The 15788-nt window shown below is 41.7% G+C and overlaps 1 protein-coding gene across 2 annotated transcripts in view; it reads left to right on the forward strand.

Moving 5' to 3' along the window:
• Nucleotides 1-10761: 10761 nt before the first annotated feature.
• Nucleotides 10762-15788, forward strand: part of Lrig2 (leucine rich repeats and immunoglobulin like domains 2) — a 48681-nt gene continuing 43654 nt past the window's right edge. For both annotated transcript variants that reach the window (XM_026394148.2, XM_026394149.2), the window contains exon 1: nucleotides 10762-11201. In XM_026394148.2, coding sequence (XP_026249933.1) covers nucleotides 10966-11201 — 236 coding nt within the window. In that variant the 5' untranslated portion in view covers nucleotides 10762-10965. The remainder of the gene's footprint in view (nucleotides 11202-15788) is intronic.

Below are 15788 nucleotides of genomic sequence, written 5' to 3' on the forward strand. Positions count from 1 at the left end.
CTCCTCTCTACAAGGTGACTTTCAGTCCCGTGAGGGCACTGACCCCTGCCTGCAAGCTCTCCTCATGCTGTTTTTTAGTCCATCACCAGCTGCTTAAGCAGCAGGTTCCCAGTGGTTGGTCATCTGGAACTGCTTCAGGAGGACAAACAGGAAGGACGAAATTGTCGGTACAGATTACCCTGTTGGCCTTGCTGACAGTAGAAAACAATTCAAATCTCAAAATGTTAAGGAAAACGTCATGCCATTAACCGCTCCTTCACGCCTCTTCCTGAATCTGGCAGTGAGTTGGATTTGGGTTGTGCTGAAGGAATCCTAGCAGTTGCAAGTAACAAGCTTCCTGCCCCATGTCCTGGCAACGCCTTTCCCCCTCCCTACTTGCTTAGGGTTTCAGTTCCACAGGCTAAATTGCATGGCCATTCTGATTCCCCCATGTCAAACTGGAGCTTCCTCTATGGGAAAATAGAATGTCTCACCATTCTCTTAAGCAAGACGCCTGTAGGAGCTCAGGATAGAGGCAGATTCCTGAAAAGAGAGTCGATAAATTAAGGTAAGAAGTCCAGTGTGGAGTCAGGCAGATGGATATGCAATCTCCCTTCTGACACTTCCTAGTTGTGTGATTGTAGACAAGTTACTTCTCTAAGTTTCCTCTTTGGTAAAATAGGGGGAAAAATTAAACCAATCCCACCTTATAGGGTTGAAGGGGTTGCTGTCTTTAAAAGCTTAGTGCTAACTGGGCACAGTGGTGGACACCAGTAATCCCAGCAGTTCAGGAGACTGCAACAGAAGGATAGCAAGTTCAAAGCCAGCCTCAGCAATTTAGCGAGATTCTGTTTCTAAATAAAATATATATAAAAAAAGCTGGGGGCTGGAGATGTGGTTCAGCGGTAGCGCGCTCGCCTGGCATGCGTGCGGCCCAGGTTCGATCCTCAGCACCACATACAAACAAAGATGTTGTGTCCCCCGATAACTAAAAAATAAAATATTAAAATTCTCTCTCTCTCCCTCTCTCTAAAAAAAAAAAAAAAAAAAAAAAAAAAGCTGGGAATGTGGCTCAGTGGTTAAGTGCCCCTGGGTTCAATCCCTAGTACATCTGACAATGCTCAGAAGGTGTTACCTTTGCGTATGTGTTTTGCCTCATATGCTATCACCCATGACAATGGCACTGTTAAGTGTCTGGGCTCTGTTCTAAATTACAAAAATGTATTACCTAGATTTTAGTAATTAAAAGCTGGAATTCATTGGAAAAAAAAAGTCTTGGGGCTCCACAGCAGGATGTGGTAGCACTCACTTGTCATCCCAGCTCCTCAGGAGGCTGAGGCAGGAAGATTGCAAGTTCTAGAACTGTTCCAGCAACTTGGTGAGACCCTGTCTCAAAATAAAAGAAAAAGGGCTGGGGATGTAACTCAGGGTAGTACTCAATACATAGTACTAAGAAAAAACCGGGGGGATCCAGAATGGGATTGTCAGGGATCAGATCCTAGCAAAAATGAATATAAGGATTCTCATCTCATACGGACCTTGTGAAGATGAATTGAGGTAATGCATGTAAAATAGTAAAGGGCCTGGAATACAGGCATTTAGGCTTCTCTTTCTTTCTCTGCCCTGGGGCCCTCTCATTAGTCCAATTAATAAGCTGTTGCTGTCATTGCAGTTCAGCCCCAGGATCAGGGTCCCTTAAGGATAGGCATTATTCTGTGGAGTGAGATGATGGGGAGCTTCATGGGCATCCTCATTTCCACAGGGGAGTGGAACACAGAACCATGGTTGGCAGCAGATGGACCTCCCTGGCCTCAGGTCTCCTGGGACATCATGAGGATGATCAGTGAGAACTTCATTAGAATGAGTCTGTCTATTTGGCAGAACATCAGGGTCCTATTCAGGGACAGAAAGGCTCTGGCCTGGAGATAATGAGCAGCCTGAGGCCTCTGGCCTTCTTCCATGCCCTGACCTTCAGCTCCCCCTGGGCACCCACAAACACGCATGCATGCAGGAACGCACGCAAGTTCCTGGGATTTTAGTCAGCTAAAGGGTTTGTGGGTACATTCCCTGCCTAGAAGACTGGTGATCAGGGTGAGGCCAAAGGGCCCAGAAACGCACGAGTGCTTTGCTGATTGCTGAGAATGACCAAAGCCTGAGGTTCCCAAGAGCCTATTAAATCATCATAAGTGCCTCATCCAAGTGAGAGCTCATCCCCCTCATTTCTTGAAAGGATAAAGGAGCGAGTTTGGGGATGCATCCAGATAGCTGGAAACAAAAGTGGGGCTCATTGCAGGTTAGCTCCGAAGCTCAAGCAACCTTGGGATGGGTTGACAGGGTACAGATTGGAGGTGAGCATTTCAGCACTCTCCTTGCCACACCTTCCAAGCATGAAACTGGAGTTGACGCTGAGGCTGTGGGGTAGAGTGTGGGATGGGGTGCATGGCTTGGTGAGAAGTCGGTCATTTTCCCAATCAGTTACATGGCATCTATCTCTTCAGGCATGTATTTTTTGGGAAAAGGGTTCATATCACAGTCATTCTGCTGACCTCCGGCTCCTAACTGCTACACTGTCAACACTCCTAATCACCACCTAGAATTATGAGCTTCTGTGCTGGCCTCGGCCCAAAGAGAATAGGAAGAAGAATGCCAAGTCTCATCTGTCTTTCTTTTTCTCTTTTTTATGGTTCTGGGGATTGAACCCAGGCATACTCTACCACTGAGCTATACCCCCAGTTCTTTTCACTTTTTGGTTTTGAGACAGGGTCTCACTACATTGCCAAAGCTAGCTTTGAACTTTTGATCCTCCTGCCTCAGCCTCCCCAGTTGCTGGGATTAACAGATGTGTGCCATTACACCCAGCTCCATGTTTTCTTGCATTGTTCTTAATTCCCTACAACCACAAAAATACATATGATATAGACTTTTTTTTTTTTTTTTTTCTTTTGATGGTGCTGGGGATTGATCCCAGGGCCTTGTGCATTGCTAGGCAAGCACTCTACCAACTGAGCTATGTCCCCAGCCCATAAAAATGCATATGATGTGTATGACAGACTTTACTGTGGATCTCAAATGTGGTCCATTGACCAGCATTTAAGCATCATCTGGGAACTTGTTCGAAGGCAAATTCTCACATTGCACTGGAGACTTATTGAATCAGAAACTTTTGGGGACCATCTCTTTAATATTAATAGTCTTCCAACTGATTCTGATACTTGATGAATGTAACAGTTCATTGCTTTATGTTTAAGGATAACTTGAAAAAAAAAATTACAATGTAGGGAAGGCAGAAGACTAAATTAAAACCAAATCACAGCCAGGGATGATGGTGTATACCTGTAAACCTAGTGACTCTGGAGGCTAAGGCAGGACGTTCACAAATTCCAGGCTCAAATTGTAGCTCAGTTTTAAAAGGTGCCCCAGGTTTGATCTTTGGTACTCTCCCACTGAAAAAAAACAATGGTAGTGTGTCCCTGGGTTCAGTCCCCAGTATAAAAAATATAAAAAAAACTAAAAAAAAAAAAAAAACCTGAATTGTAAGAGGCCTGTCTGCAAGCTTATAGGATTGAACAAAGCCTTGCACAATGCTAGGCTGTGCTAAGCCACAACTCCAACCCTTTCATGGGGTGTTGCTTCCCCCTGTGGAGGTGGAAATTGATTTCTCTTTCCTTTTTTTTTGGTACTGGGGATTGAACACAGGAGGGCACAGGGGCACTTTACCCCTCGGCCATATCCCCAGCCTGTTTTTATATTTTATTTAGAGACAGGGTCTTGCTAAGTTGCTGAGGCTGGTTTTGAACTTGTGATCCTCCTGCCTCAGTCCCTGAAGTTGCTGGGATTACAGGCATGGGTGCCTGCTCACTCACTCTCTTTTGATTGTTCTCTTCCTTTCTCTCTCTCTCTCTCTCTCTCTCTTTCTCCCACTCTCTCTCTCTCTCTCTCTCCCATCAATGCATACATTCCCCACATTCTCTCCACAGAGCAAGCCCATAACCATTTTTTTGAACTTTATGTTTATTATTTTTGTGAAATTTTTCCAGATATTTACTACCTAATATTTTTTACATACTTTGAACTTTGTATATTTTGGACATACCATACTTATTCTTGGCAGTTTGCTTTTTTCTATTGGCCACTAAGTTTTGAGATTTATCTTTGGTGTTACCATATCTATGTATTCTCTGTTAGTAGACATTAAGTTGCTCCCAACATTCAACTATTATAAATCATGCTGCGTTAATACTCATGTATATGATCCTTTCCACCCATGTACTGGAGTTTCTCTAGGATATTTATCTAGGAACAGAATTGCTGGGTCCTCTGTAATGTGCGGGTAATTTTCCTAGATCTTTCCAAGTTATCCTCCAAAGTGATTATATTGATTTAATCTGCTAGAAAGATAGGGTACAAGGGTTCCTGTTGCTCACTGCCAATATTTGATACTGCTAGACTTTAATATTTTTGTTAATTTTTCCAATTTTTGGATATGAGTGATTTTTTTTAGAATTTTTTAATATTTATGTTTTAGTTTTCGGCGGACACAGCATCTTTGTTTGTATGTGGTGCTGAGGATCGAACCCGGGCCCCACGCATGCCAGGCGAGCGTGCTACCACTTGAGCCACATCCCCAGCCCATGAGTGATATTTTATTGCAGTTTTAATCTGCATTTCTGATGTTTTTAAAGTTCAATTTTTGTTGTTGTTGTTTTTTTGGTACTGGGGAATGAATTTAGGGACCCTTTACCATTCAGCTACATCCCCAGCCCTTTTTATTTTTTTATTTTGAGACTGGGTCTTGCTAAGTTGCTGAGGCTGGTCTTGAATTTGTGATCCTCCTGCCTCGGTCTCCAGAGTTGAGTCTCTGGTATTACAGGCGAGCACCACTGTGCCTGGCTAAAGTTGAACATTGTTTATATGTTTATTTTGTCATTAATAGTGTTAGCCTTGCGTCATTATTACAAATTCCTGAGATAACCAACTAATAAATAAAAATGGTTTATTTGGGATCACAATTTTACTGATTTCAGTCCATGATTGGTTGGTTCAGTGTTTTGGGCCCCTGGTGGCACATCATGGTGGGAGTGCGTGGAACAAAACTTCTCACCTCATGGTCAGCAAGCAAAAGAAAGAGGAAGGAGCTGGAGTCTCCATGTCACCTTCAAGGACAGGAATCCAAAGACCTGCAGACCTCTCACTAGGCCTTCCCTCTTAGAGTTTTCCACCCCCTCCCAATCATTTACCACACAGCTCCTTAGGCGACAATCCAGATCTAAGCTATAGCATTTAGGTTTCTCCTGAGATTTCACTTTTATTTCCTTCATCAGTTGTTCTGTTGGGTTATTTTTCTTTTCTGCATTGATCTGGGGAGGTTTTTTCTTTTTTCTCCACTGATCTGGGGAGGTTTTTAAAAATAAAAATTTTAATTTTGAGATTTTTCTTTTTTTTTTTTTGTACTAGGGATTGAACCCAGAGACTTTACCACTGGGCTCATTCTCAATCCTTTTTATTTTGAGACAGGATCTTGAAAAATGGTTGAGGGTCTTGCTAGGTTGCTGAGGTGGACCTCAAACTTGTGATCCTCTTGCCTTAGCTCCCTGAGTAGACGGGATGACTGTGTGCACCACCTTGCCCAGTTTGAGGAGTTTTAAAATATATGCAGAATAGGCATTATAAATATCTTTTTTTTTAAAAAAAAATCTTAGCTTGTATTTTCATATGATGGCATTTTAAAGTACTGCAGTTTTTCATTTTAATATAGTCAAATTTTATCAGGATTTTCCCATCAGGTTGGTGTTCTTCAAGTCATGATTACAAAATATATCTGCGTTAGTAAAGAATGAGATGTGGTAATAAAAAGACCCCAAAATATAGTGGTTTAAAGAACAAAAACATTTAGTTCTCTCACAGCGCTGGGGAGGCTGGGAAATGTGCCCAACTACAACATGCTTATTAGGGAAAAATGGGAGAATGACCTGGGAGAAAAGGAGCAATCTCTGTCACACCTTCTCTACCCTGAGGGCACACGTGGATATTCTCAATTTTTTTATTCTAAAAGGTTTACTTTTCACATTTAAGCTCCCCCCTTTCCTTTGTTCATTTATTCTTCCTTCCTTCCTCTTTCTTTTTGTTTTCGTGGTGCTGGGGATCCATCCTAGGGCCTCCTACAAGCTAGACAAGGGCTTTACTACTGTGCTATATACCCCAGCCCACATTTAGGTCTTTTTTAGAGTTTTATTTTCATTACAGTGTGAGTTAGGAATCTAATTTTCTTTTGTTTTGAATAACAAGTTGTTCTAGCATATAGTTGTTTTTGTGGATTTTTTTTTTTTTTTAATTTTATTGCAGTGCTGGGATCAAACCCAGGGCTTCATGCATGCTAGGCAAGTGCTCCACTACTGACCTACACCCTTAGCTCCTAGCATATTTGTTGATTAATCTGTCCCTTTTTTATTGCCTTGTAATATGACCTTTGAATTATAAGTTTCCTTGTGTACATGATTTTAATTCTGGACTTTATGTTCTGTTTGACTATTTGCCTATCCCTATACCTCTTCCTCACTTTTTAATGACTGAAGTCTTATTACTTATTATCTGGAAGGGTAGGTCCCTTGATCTAGGTGGTTTATTTATTAAATTTTTTTTTTTTTTTTTAATACTGGGGATCAAACCCAGGGCCTGTGCAAGCTAGGCAAGCACTGAGCTACATCCCAATCCCTTTTTGTTATCCTCAAATTTTAAGATGGCCTTATTAATGGCCCAATCCCTGGCCTTGAATTTGACATCCTTCTGCCCGGCCTTCCCAGAAGCTGAGATTGCAGCAGTACCCCACCATGCCTGATTCTCTTACTAATAATGAGACTGAGCGATGTTTTCATCTACCTTTTTATATTTCTTTGACTATTTATATTTCTTTTTTTTGAAGTGCATGTTATTTGTTTTTTATCTAGTTTAATTTTAGGAATTCTTTGCAAATTCTGGATACTTTATTGGTTATGTGTGTTGCAAATCTCCCTCTCTTTTTAATGATTCTGGGGATTAAACCAAAGTCTCAAAGGCTCTATTACTGAGCCTGCAAATACTTTTTTTTTTTTTTTTCGGGGGCTGGGGGGCTGCCAGGGATCGAACTCAGGGGCACTTGACCACTCACTGAGCCACATCCCCAGCCCTGTTTTGTATTTTATTAGAGACAGGGTCTCACTGAGTTGCTTAATGCCTTGTTAAATTGCTGAGGCTGGCTTTGAACTCTCCATCCTCTGCCCTCCACCTTCAGACCCGCTGGGATTACAGGCGTGTGCAACAGTGTTCGGCCCTGCAAATACCTTTTTATTGTGTCTTTTGGGAATGAAGATTCATTTCAATGTAGTCAAATTTCTCATTCTTTTTTTTTTTTTAAATATTTTTTTAGTTATACATTGACACAATATCTTTATTTTGTTTATTTATTTTTATGTGGTGCTGAGGATCGAACCCAGGGTCTCTCACGTGTGAGGCGAGCACTCTGCCACTGAGCCACAACCCCACCCCAAATTTATCATTCTTTTAAGGCTAATAATTTTTGCATCTTAAGATATACTTTTTTACTATGGAGTGAAAAAAAAATTTTCCAGTACTCTCTTGTTAAAGCTTCATGGTTTTGTATATCATCCTTAGGTGTCTTTATTGTTGTTGTTGTTACTAGAGATTGAACCCAGGGGTGCTTAACTACTGAACCACATTCCCAGCCCTTTTTATTTTTTATTTTGAGACAAATTATCCCTAAATTGCTTAGGGTCTTGCTAATTGCTGAGGCTGGCTTTGAACTTGTGATCTTCCTCCCTCAGCCTCCTGAATTGCTGTAATTGTAGGCATGAACCACATGCCGGTTCAGTTTTAGGTTTTGAATTGATTTTTATATGTGATGTCAGAAAGGAGTCAATTTCTTTTTCTCTACTTGGCTTTCTAAATGAGCTTATCTTCATTTAATAAAAAGAATTCTATCCTTTTATCACTGTTCTGAAGTTCTGCCAGAGTCATAAATCAAGTATCTAATCAAGTCTCTGATATACACCAAAAATCTATCTAACTCTCCCTGGGGCAATACTACACTTTATAATTACAGTAGCTTTAAAATCTTGAAATCTAGTACAGTAAGTTCTATACTTTATCTTTTTAGTTTTTAAAATATGACCATTGCCTTTTTATCTTTCTGCAAAAAAAAATACATGACATAGTTAATATGATGTCATATTAGTATAGCATACTATGTCATATATGTGTTTGTGTATATCTATCTATCTATCTATCTATCTATCTATCTATCTATCTATATTTGGTGGGGGAGTATGGAGGATTGAACCTAGGGGCACTTAACCACTGAGCCACATCGTCCCAAACCTTTTTTTTTTTTTTTTTGAGATAGGGTCTTGCTAAGTTGCTTAGGGCCTACCTGAGTTGCTGAAGATGGCTTTGAACTTGATATCCTTCTGTTTCAGCCTCCCATTTCACTGGCATTACAGGTGTGTGCCATCATGCCCTACATCATACATATTTTATATATTCACATAGTTATGTGATTTTCTCCTTTTACTTTATGTAATAAATTAATAATGTAATGAACTATAGACTCTCTTTGCTTTATCTTCTTTTTTGGCACTGGGGATTAAATCACTGAGCTACCTCCCCAGTCCTTAGTTTATTTATTTGTTTATTTATTTATTAGTTGTAGATGGACACATACCTTAGACTCTACCCCCACCTCTATTTTTTTTAAAAGAGAGAGGAGAGAGAGAGAGAGAATTTTAAAATATTTATATTTTAGTTTTTGGTGGACACAACATCTTTGTATGTGGTGCTGAGGATCGAACCCGGGCCGCACGCATGCCAGGCGAGCGTGCTACCGCTTGAGCCACATCCCCAGCCCCCCACCTCTATTTTTTGAAAAATTATTTGTTTATGTATTTGGTAGGGGATATTGAATGGGGCAATCTACCACTGAACTAATCCTTAGCCCCTTTTACTTTCTATTTTGAGACAGGATCTTGCTTAATTGCTGAGATTTGCCTCAAATTTGGAATATTGCCTCAGGTTCCCGAGACAGTGGGATTATTTACAGGTGTGCACCACCGCAGATGGCTTTATTTTTTGAGACAGGGTCTTGCTAATTTCCCAGGCTGGTCTCTGCTGCAGTCTGGCTGGGCACAAAATAACCGAGCCACCAGGAGGCACTTGTAGGTTCAAACAGGAACTCCTTTATTGCCCAAATTCCGGAGAACACCACCCACGCGGCCCTACCGGAACTCCACTGGGAACTTCACCGGGAACTCCCCAGGAATCCCCTTGAGAACTCCAAAGTAGCTGGCACCTGAGTAGGACAGCAGGGGTCTATGTACAATTGAATACACAGCCTGTTTCAATCCAGCATCATCCAGTCACAGCAATTATAGACAGCTTAACTTAATTATCATCATCATGGTTCCCCTCTCAACCATTGCTTCTGGCAAAATGCCAGGGGCCATTCCGACTGTGCTGTGGCTCTCAGGAGGTCTCTAACTATCCCTCTTTTTTGCCTCAGCACCCAGAATAGCTGGGATAACAGGCATGTGTTACCATGCTGGGTGCCTTCTCGGGTTTTTAATTTACAAGTCAGAAAACCCCTGGCATTACCAACCCTGCCTGTGGCTTTGGGTAACTTCTTAACCACTCTGAGCTTATTTCCTTATCGGCCCTAACTCAATGTCACAGTCATTGAGGGACCAATCAAGGCAACAGGTACAAATGCTCTTTGGAAAGTATTTATTATTAAAATTTTATTCATAACTTTGGAGAGTAGGCATAAGATAGTGAGATAGCATCTGCTTCGGGATAAATAAAAATATTTCCTCACAGCCTTCATTTTGTTGACTGATAAATACTCTGTCTACCTGTCCTGTTTGTTTTTCTGAAGGTGTATATGGAGACCACCACCCTCTGAAATCGAAGAAGAATATTTTCCTTAGGTACATGCGGGTGCTTGGAGTTCAGCATTTATTGAACCCCAAGCTACAACAGAAGCTGGAAAAGCCCAGACGAATAAACAGGGGCCCCATCTTCAGGAAACTCTAGACCCTCCGCAGACTGCGATTGCCTCCACCAGCAGGACAGCAGCAAGCGCAGCGGACCAACAGCAGGGGGCAGTAGAGGCCCAGCTCGGCCTGGTGGAGGACCTGGCTGAAGCTAGGATGGAGGCTCTCGCGTCCATTCGCATCTGCGGCACGGAAGGCGGTCTTTCTGTCATTCCCCTTTCTTGGGGTCTAGGGAAGAAGAAAAAACAAAAACAACCAAAAAAAAAAAATCACGGGGCGCGGTACTGCAGGCCTGTAATCCCAGCGACTCGGGAGACAGGAGGATCTCAAATTATTGAGGCCAGTCTCAGCAATTTAGGGAGACCCTGTCTCAAAATAAAAATAAAAAATAAAAAGGATGTATTTCAGCGGCAAAGTATCGACAGGATTCAATACCCAGTCCCCAAAAAACAAAAGAAGGAGAAGAAGAAGAAAGATCCTTTCATACTACTAAGGTAGATAAATCCGGAGTGAGGACTTTGGACTGCGGCGGGGGCTTTGCCCCACGGTTCCCTCCTAAAGAACCACTGCGCCCTCCAGCGGAGGAACGGCAGCGGAACCGCGGAGGGGCAGTGCAGTCTGGGGCACCTTAATACCCTTCTCCTGAAGGAGCGGGGCGGTCCCCGGTCTCGCCCCCGACGCAACTTCATCCTTGTGCACAGATTGGCTGGGCCCTGTGCGTGAAGACGTTGCGTCGCGGGGCGGGGCTGGCAAGCGGTGTCCGTAGGGCCTCAGCCGCCTGTCTTCAGCCGCTGCCCCTGCTGTCCCTCCGCTTCTGTCTGTCGCTTGCTTTTAGAGGATACAGGCGACAGCTGGGGCTTTCAGGTGGTCGCGCAGCGGCCAGAAACCTACGCGGAGCCGCCTTGTCAGCCAGGCGGGTTTTCTCGGCCGGGTCCCGGTCGAGGGGAAAATGGCGCCGGCGCCCCTAGGCGTCCGGGAGGAGCAGCTCCCGGGGTGTCGGTCCGGACCCCTTTCCCGGCTCCTCTTCCTCGCACAGGCAGTCCTCCTGCTGCCCGTCGCCTGGGCAGGCCTCTGCCCCGCACCCTGCTCCTGCCGCATTCCTTTGCTGGACTGCAGTCGCAGAAAGCTGCCCGCGTCGAGCTGGAGGGCGCTGTCGGGCCCGCTGCCCCCCGACGTCGCCACCCTGTGAGTAGAGTGGCCAAGCCGAGGGACCGAGAGAAGGGCGAGCTCCCCTCCGCCGCGGACTGGAGGGCGCGGTCGCCTACCTGAGTTGTGAAAGAAACTGCTATTCTGTGGTTGTGAACTTGGTTTTGGGTGGTGGGAGTCTAAAAGCGCTGGTATTGAGGGTTTGGGGAGACTTGAATGAAGACTGAGGTCGAGATTCTCGGGGCTAGGGAGTCTGATTTCCTGGCTAGGGAGGAGGTGGGCTAGGGTGTTTAATGTTAAGTACTCTAGGGTTCTGGGCACCACCAGGGACGCGGAATGGCTGGGGGGTGGGCTGAGCGCGCATCCCTCGTGGGCTGCATCATTTGTTGTGTACCTCAGCTTGAGTGGTCTGCCGCAGGCACGTGATTTTATACAGGATCACCTGAGATAAATGAATTGTCTTCTGTCCCTAGTTCTCATATATTGTTTCCTTTCGTGTTGCAGTTTTGATACTTGCCAGGGTTGAAAACTTCATCGTGTATCAGGAGATCCAGGATTAACCCAGAATATCTTCATAAGTAGCATTCTTGAGCTGATTTAGGATTCACTATAAAGAAGGGAAAGAGTATATTTTTTCCCCCAAAAAATGTGATGCTTTGTTTTCATTGCTTTTACTTGTGGTGTACAACTCAGAAATGAGGCTTCTTTGTTTATATGTAAGAAACAAGTACAATGGTTGAATGAATAATTCTGAGTCTCCACTGCTGCATTTTAATTCTGACAGGCCTATATTACACAGTGGCGCTTAGAAAGGTGCATTAGCCTTGAGTCAGCATAGTGGCATTGGGAACAAAAGTTAGGTATTAAATAACTGTAATTATGAGGTTTCTTAACCACCAACATACAGTTATTTCCGTGTCACATACTGAGCAACACAATTATTAATTGACAGACTTCTAATAGAGTTACTTAAAAAGAAAAAAAAAGTCATCATTAAAAACAATTTTTGGCATGCAATTAAAATATGGGGGCTTTTGGATTTTCATTGGAAATAGAATACAAATAGAAGGTCTGGGGCTGGGGATGTGGCTCAAGCGGTAGCGCGCTCACCTAGCATGCGTGCGGCCCAGGTTCGATCCTCAGCACCACATACAAACAAAGATGTTGTGTCCGCCGAGAACTAAAAAATAAATATTAAAAATTCTCTCTCTCTCTCCCTCTCTCATTCTCTTTCTTTAAAAAAAAAAAAACAAATAGAAGGTCTGTTGCAGAGGTTAAGAAGTATTTATATATTTACAAGTTGATTAGCATAGATAGGAAAGAAACTTAACTCATTTATTGAGAAAATGTATCCAGCGTAAACAGAATTGCAATATAATAGTATGGTTTCTTTCCTTTTTTTTTTTTTTTTTTTTTTTAAATACCAGTGATTGAGCCCAGAAGTGCTTAACCACTTCCCCAGAACCTTTATTTTTTATTTTGAGACAGGGTGTCTCTAAGTTGCTTAGGGGCTTGCTAAATTGCCTAGGCTGGCTTTGAACTTTTGATCCTCCTGCCTCAGCCTCCCTAGCCACTGGGATTACAGGCATGCACCACCACACCATCAATATGATTTCTTTTGTTTTATTATAGTAACAACCTGTAGTTAATTCTGGTTGTATTGATTTAAATTAAGGCACTCATGTGTATGGTAGTCTGATTTAAACCTAGTACAGCATCTTTGTTATGTAGCAAGTACTTTTTTCTAAGAAATTCTTGGAACAGCTACCTGATTATGACAGAATAAATCTAGCGTAAGTTTAAAAACAACATGCCTTCATGTAGTTGTAATTGAATAAATGTGGCTTACTTTCTAAGTTTCTACACTGGTAGTTAAACAATAATTAAAAATAATTTTATGTAAGAATATTTTATCAGAGTTTTATTTTTGTTTAATCAAGACAAATTGCCTAAAGCCAAGTGGCATTCAGAAATTTTAAATGTCCTATAATGAAATTGACATTTTCAGTTGAAGTGAAATGCTTTGGAGAGCAATTCTGTTACAGAAATATAATTGGATGGAAGTCTTACATTAGCTAAAGCACTCTTAGAATATTAAAAGACATGATTGTCCTATTTTATTTTATTTTATTTTTAGACTGGTGATTGAACCCAAGGGTACTTTACCACTGAGCTACATCCCCAACCCTTTTTCTTTCTTTCTTTCTTTCTTTTTTTTTTTTTTTATGTTGAGACAGGGTCTTGCTAAGTTGCTTAGGGCCATGCTAAGTTGCTGAGGCCGATCTTGAACTTGCTACCCTCCTGTCGCATCCTCCTGAGTTGCTGGGATTACAGGCCTACAGCAACACACCTGGCTGTCTGATTGTGTCATTTAATTAATTAATTTTCCCCAGTTGTATATGGACAAAGTACCTTTATTTACTTTTATGTGGTGCTGAGGATTGAACCCAGTGCCTCACACATGCTAGGCAAGTGCTCCTCCACTGAGGCACAATCCCAGTCCCTTATTGTGTTATTTTAAATTGAGAAATGAAACATTCTTTAGCAATTGCCATTAGCTTTAAAATAACCAAATACACTTAGGTTTCTTCATGCAAATTAGAATTTTAAGACATATGCAATGGGCTGTGGATATAGCTCAGTGGTAGAGCACTTCCCTAGCATACGAAAGGCCCTGAGTTTCATCTCTAGCACTCTAAAATAAATAAATAAAATTCATGTGATGTTCTAAATATATTAGTGATCAAACGCAAATGCCTAGAATGGTTGTGTTTGTTAATTCTGCTTTTTGTTTTTATAATTTGAGATGCTGAAGTTCTAATCCAAGGCCTTGTGTGTACTAGGCAAAGTGTTCTACCACGGAGTTTACACCTGGATTCAATATTGTTTTTTTAAAACCTATATCAATACTATCTTGTTTTTCTGTATGAGAAACTGTGAAATATTATTTCGTTATTCATAACTTGACTGGATTCTCTAGGTGGTTGTAGAGCTCTGTAGCACATTGTTCTTTTTTTTTTTTATTTTTAATATTTATTTTTTAGGTTTAAGTGGACACAATATCTTCACCTTACATTTATGTGGTGCTGAGGATTGAACCCAGTGCCTCATGCATGCTAGGCGAGTGCTCTACCACTGAGCCACAACCCCAGCCCCACATTGTTCTGATTGCACATATGAACACGCAAACATTGTAGGATCAATAGTCAACTTCTTGTTTTGCCAAATAAGGGTGTTAGAACCCCTCTCTTGTAGTTGTTTGTTGTCATGGTCATTTCACAATAGCGCCAAGAAGTTAACACACATGTACTTAATAGAATTAAAGACCATTCTATTGAATTAAATTAGCTTTTTTGTTGTTGTTGTTGTTACTGGGGATTGAACCCAGAGGCACTTAACCACTGAGCCACATCCCCAGCCCCCCCCCCTTTTTTTTAAAAATATTTCTTTAGTTGTAGATGAACACAATGACTTTATTTTATTTATTTTTATGTGGTGCTGAGGATTGATCCCAGTGCCTCACATGTGCTAGGCGAGCACTCTACCACTGAGCCACAACCCCAGCCCCCCCACCCCCAGCCCTTTTTGTATTTATTTAGAAACAGGGTTTCACTGAGTTGCTTAGGGCCTTGCTAAGTTTCAGAGGCTGGTTTTTAACTCAATCCTCCTGCCTCAGCCTCCCCAGTCACTGGGATTACAGGTATGCTGGGATTACAGGTGTGTGCTACCAGGTCTGGCCAAATTTGGCCTTTTGAAAATTTGTAATTTTGTCTTTACTGTTTTTATTTCACTATAGACTGTTGAAAACTTCATCATAAATTAGTGTTTGGGAACCACTGCAATACTAAATCAATCTTATTGAATTATTTATGTATTTATTTACCTATAGTTTTTAAATCTCTTCTGCTCTTATTATAATGACTGCTTAAAAGTTATTTGCATTTGTTCCTTTAGTTGTGAACAGGTTAGTTCTTTAGCATACATAGGACATTAACTTCCATTGAAGAACTCTGGGTAAGTCTTTTATGTGTGTATATATGTGAGAGAGAGTGAGAGATACTGAGGATTGGACCCAGGGGTGCTCTGCCTCTGAGATACATCCTGAAGCTTTTTATTTTACTTTTGAGACAAGTTCTTGCTAAGTTGCCTATAATGGCTTTGAACTTTGATCCTCCTGCCTCAGCCTTCTGAGTAGCTGGGATTATAGGTGTTTGCCACTGTGCCCAGCTCATCCCTAGGTCTTTTAATTTTTTTTTTTTTTTTTTTTTTGAGACAGGGTCTCACTGAGTTATCAAGGTTGGTCTACCACTTTCGGTCCTCCTACCTCAGGCTCTTGAATAGCTAGGATTATACGTGGCACCACTGCACCTAGCTATATATTTTACTTTTTAAAGATCTTCTAGCCTAATGAAAAACTGGCATTTAACCAATGGAGAAAAGATCACATCATATTCAGACCTTTTAAAAAGTGCTTTGAGTACATTCTTATGTCATATTTTTTATGCCAAAGTAAATGACACAACTCATTTATTCTGTATTTTTCCAGTCATGAAAGATGTTGGGATGCTCAGTTGATGCAAATAAAAGCAATTTAAGTTATTACAACCCATCCAAATGATTAATTTC

This window comes from Urocitellus parryii, chromosome 11, assembly GCF_045843805.1.
Source record: "Urocitellus parryii isolate mUroPar1 chromosome 11, mUroPar1.hap1, whole genome shotgun sequence".
Classification (NCBI taxonomy): Eukaryota; Metazoa; Chordata; class Mammalia; order Rodentia; family Sciuridae; genus Urocitellus; species Urocitellus parryii.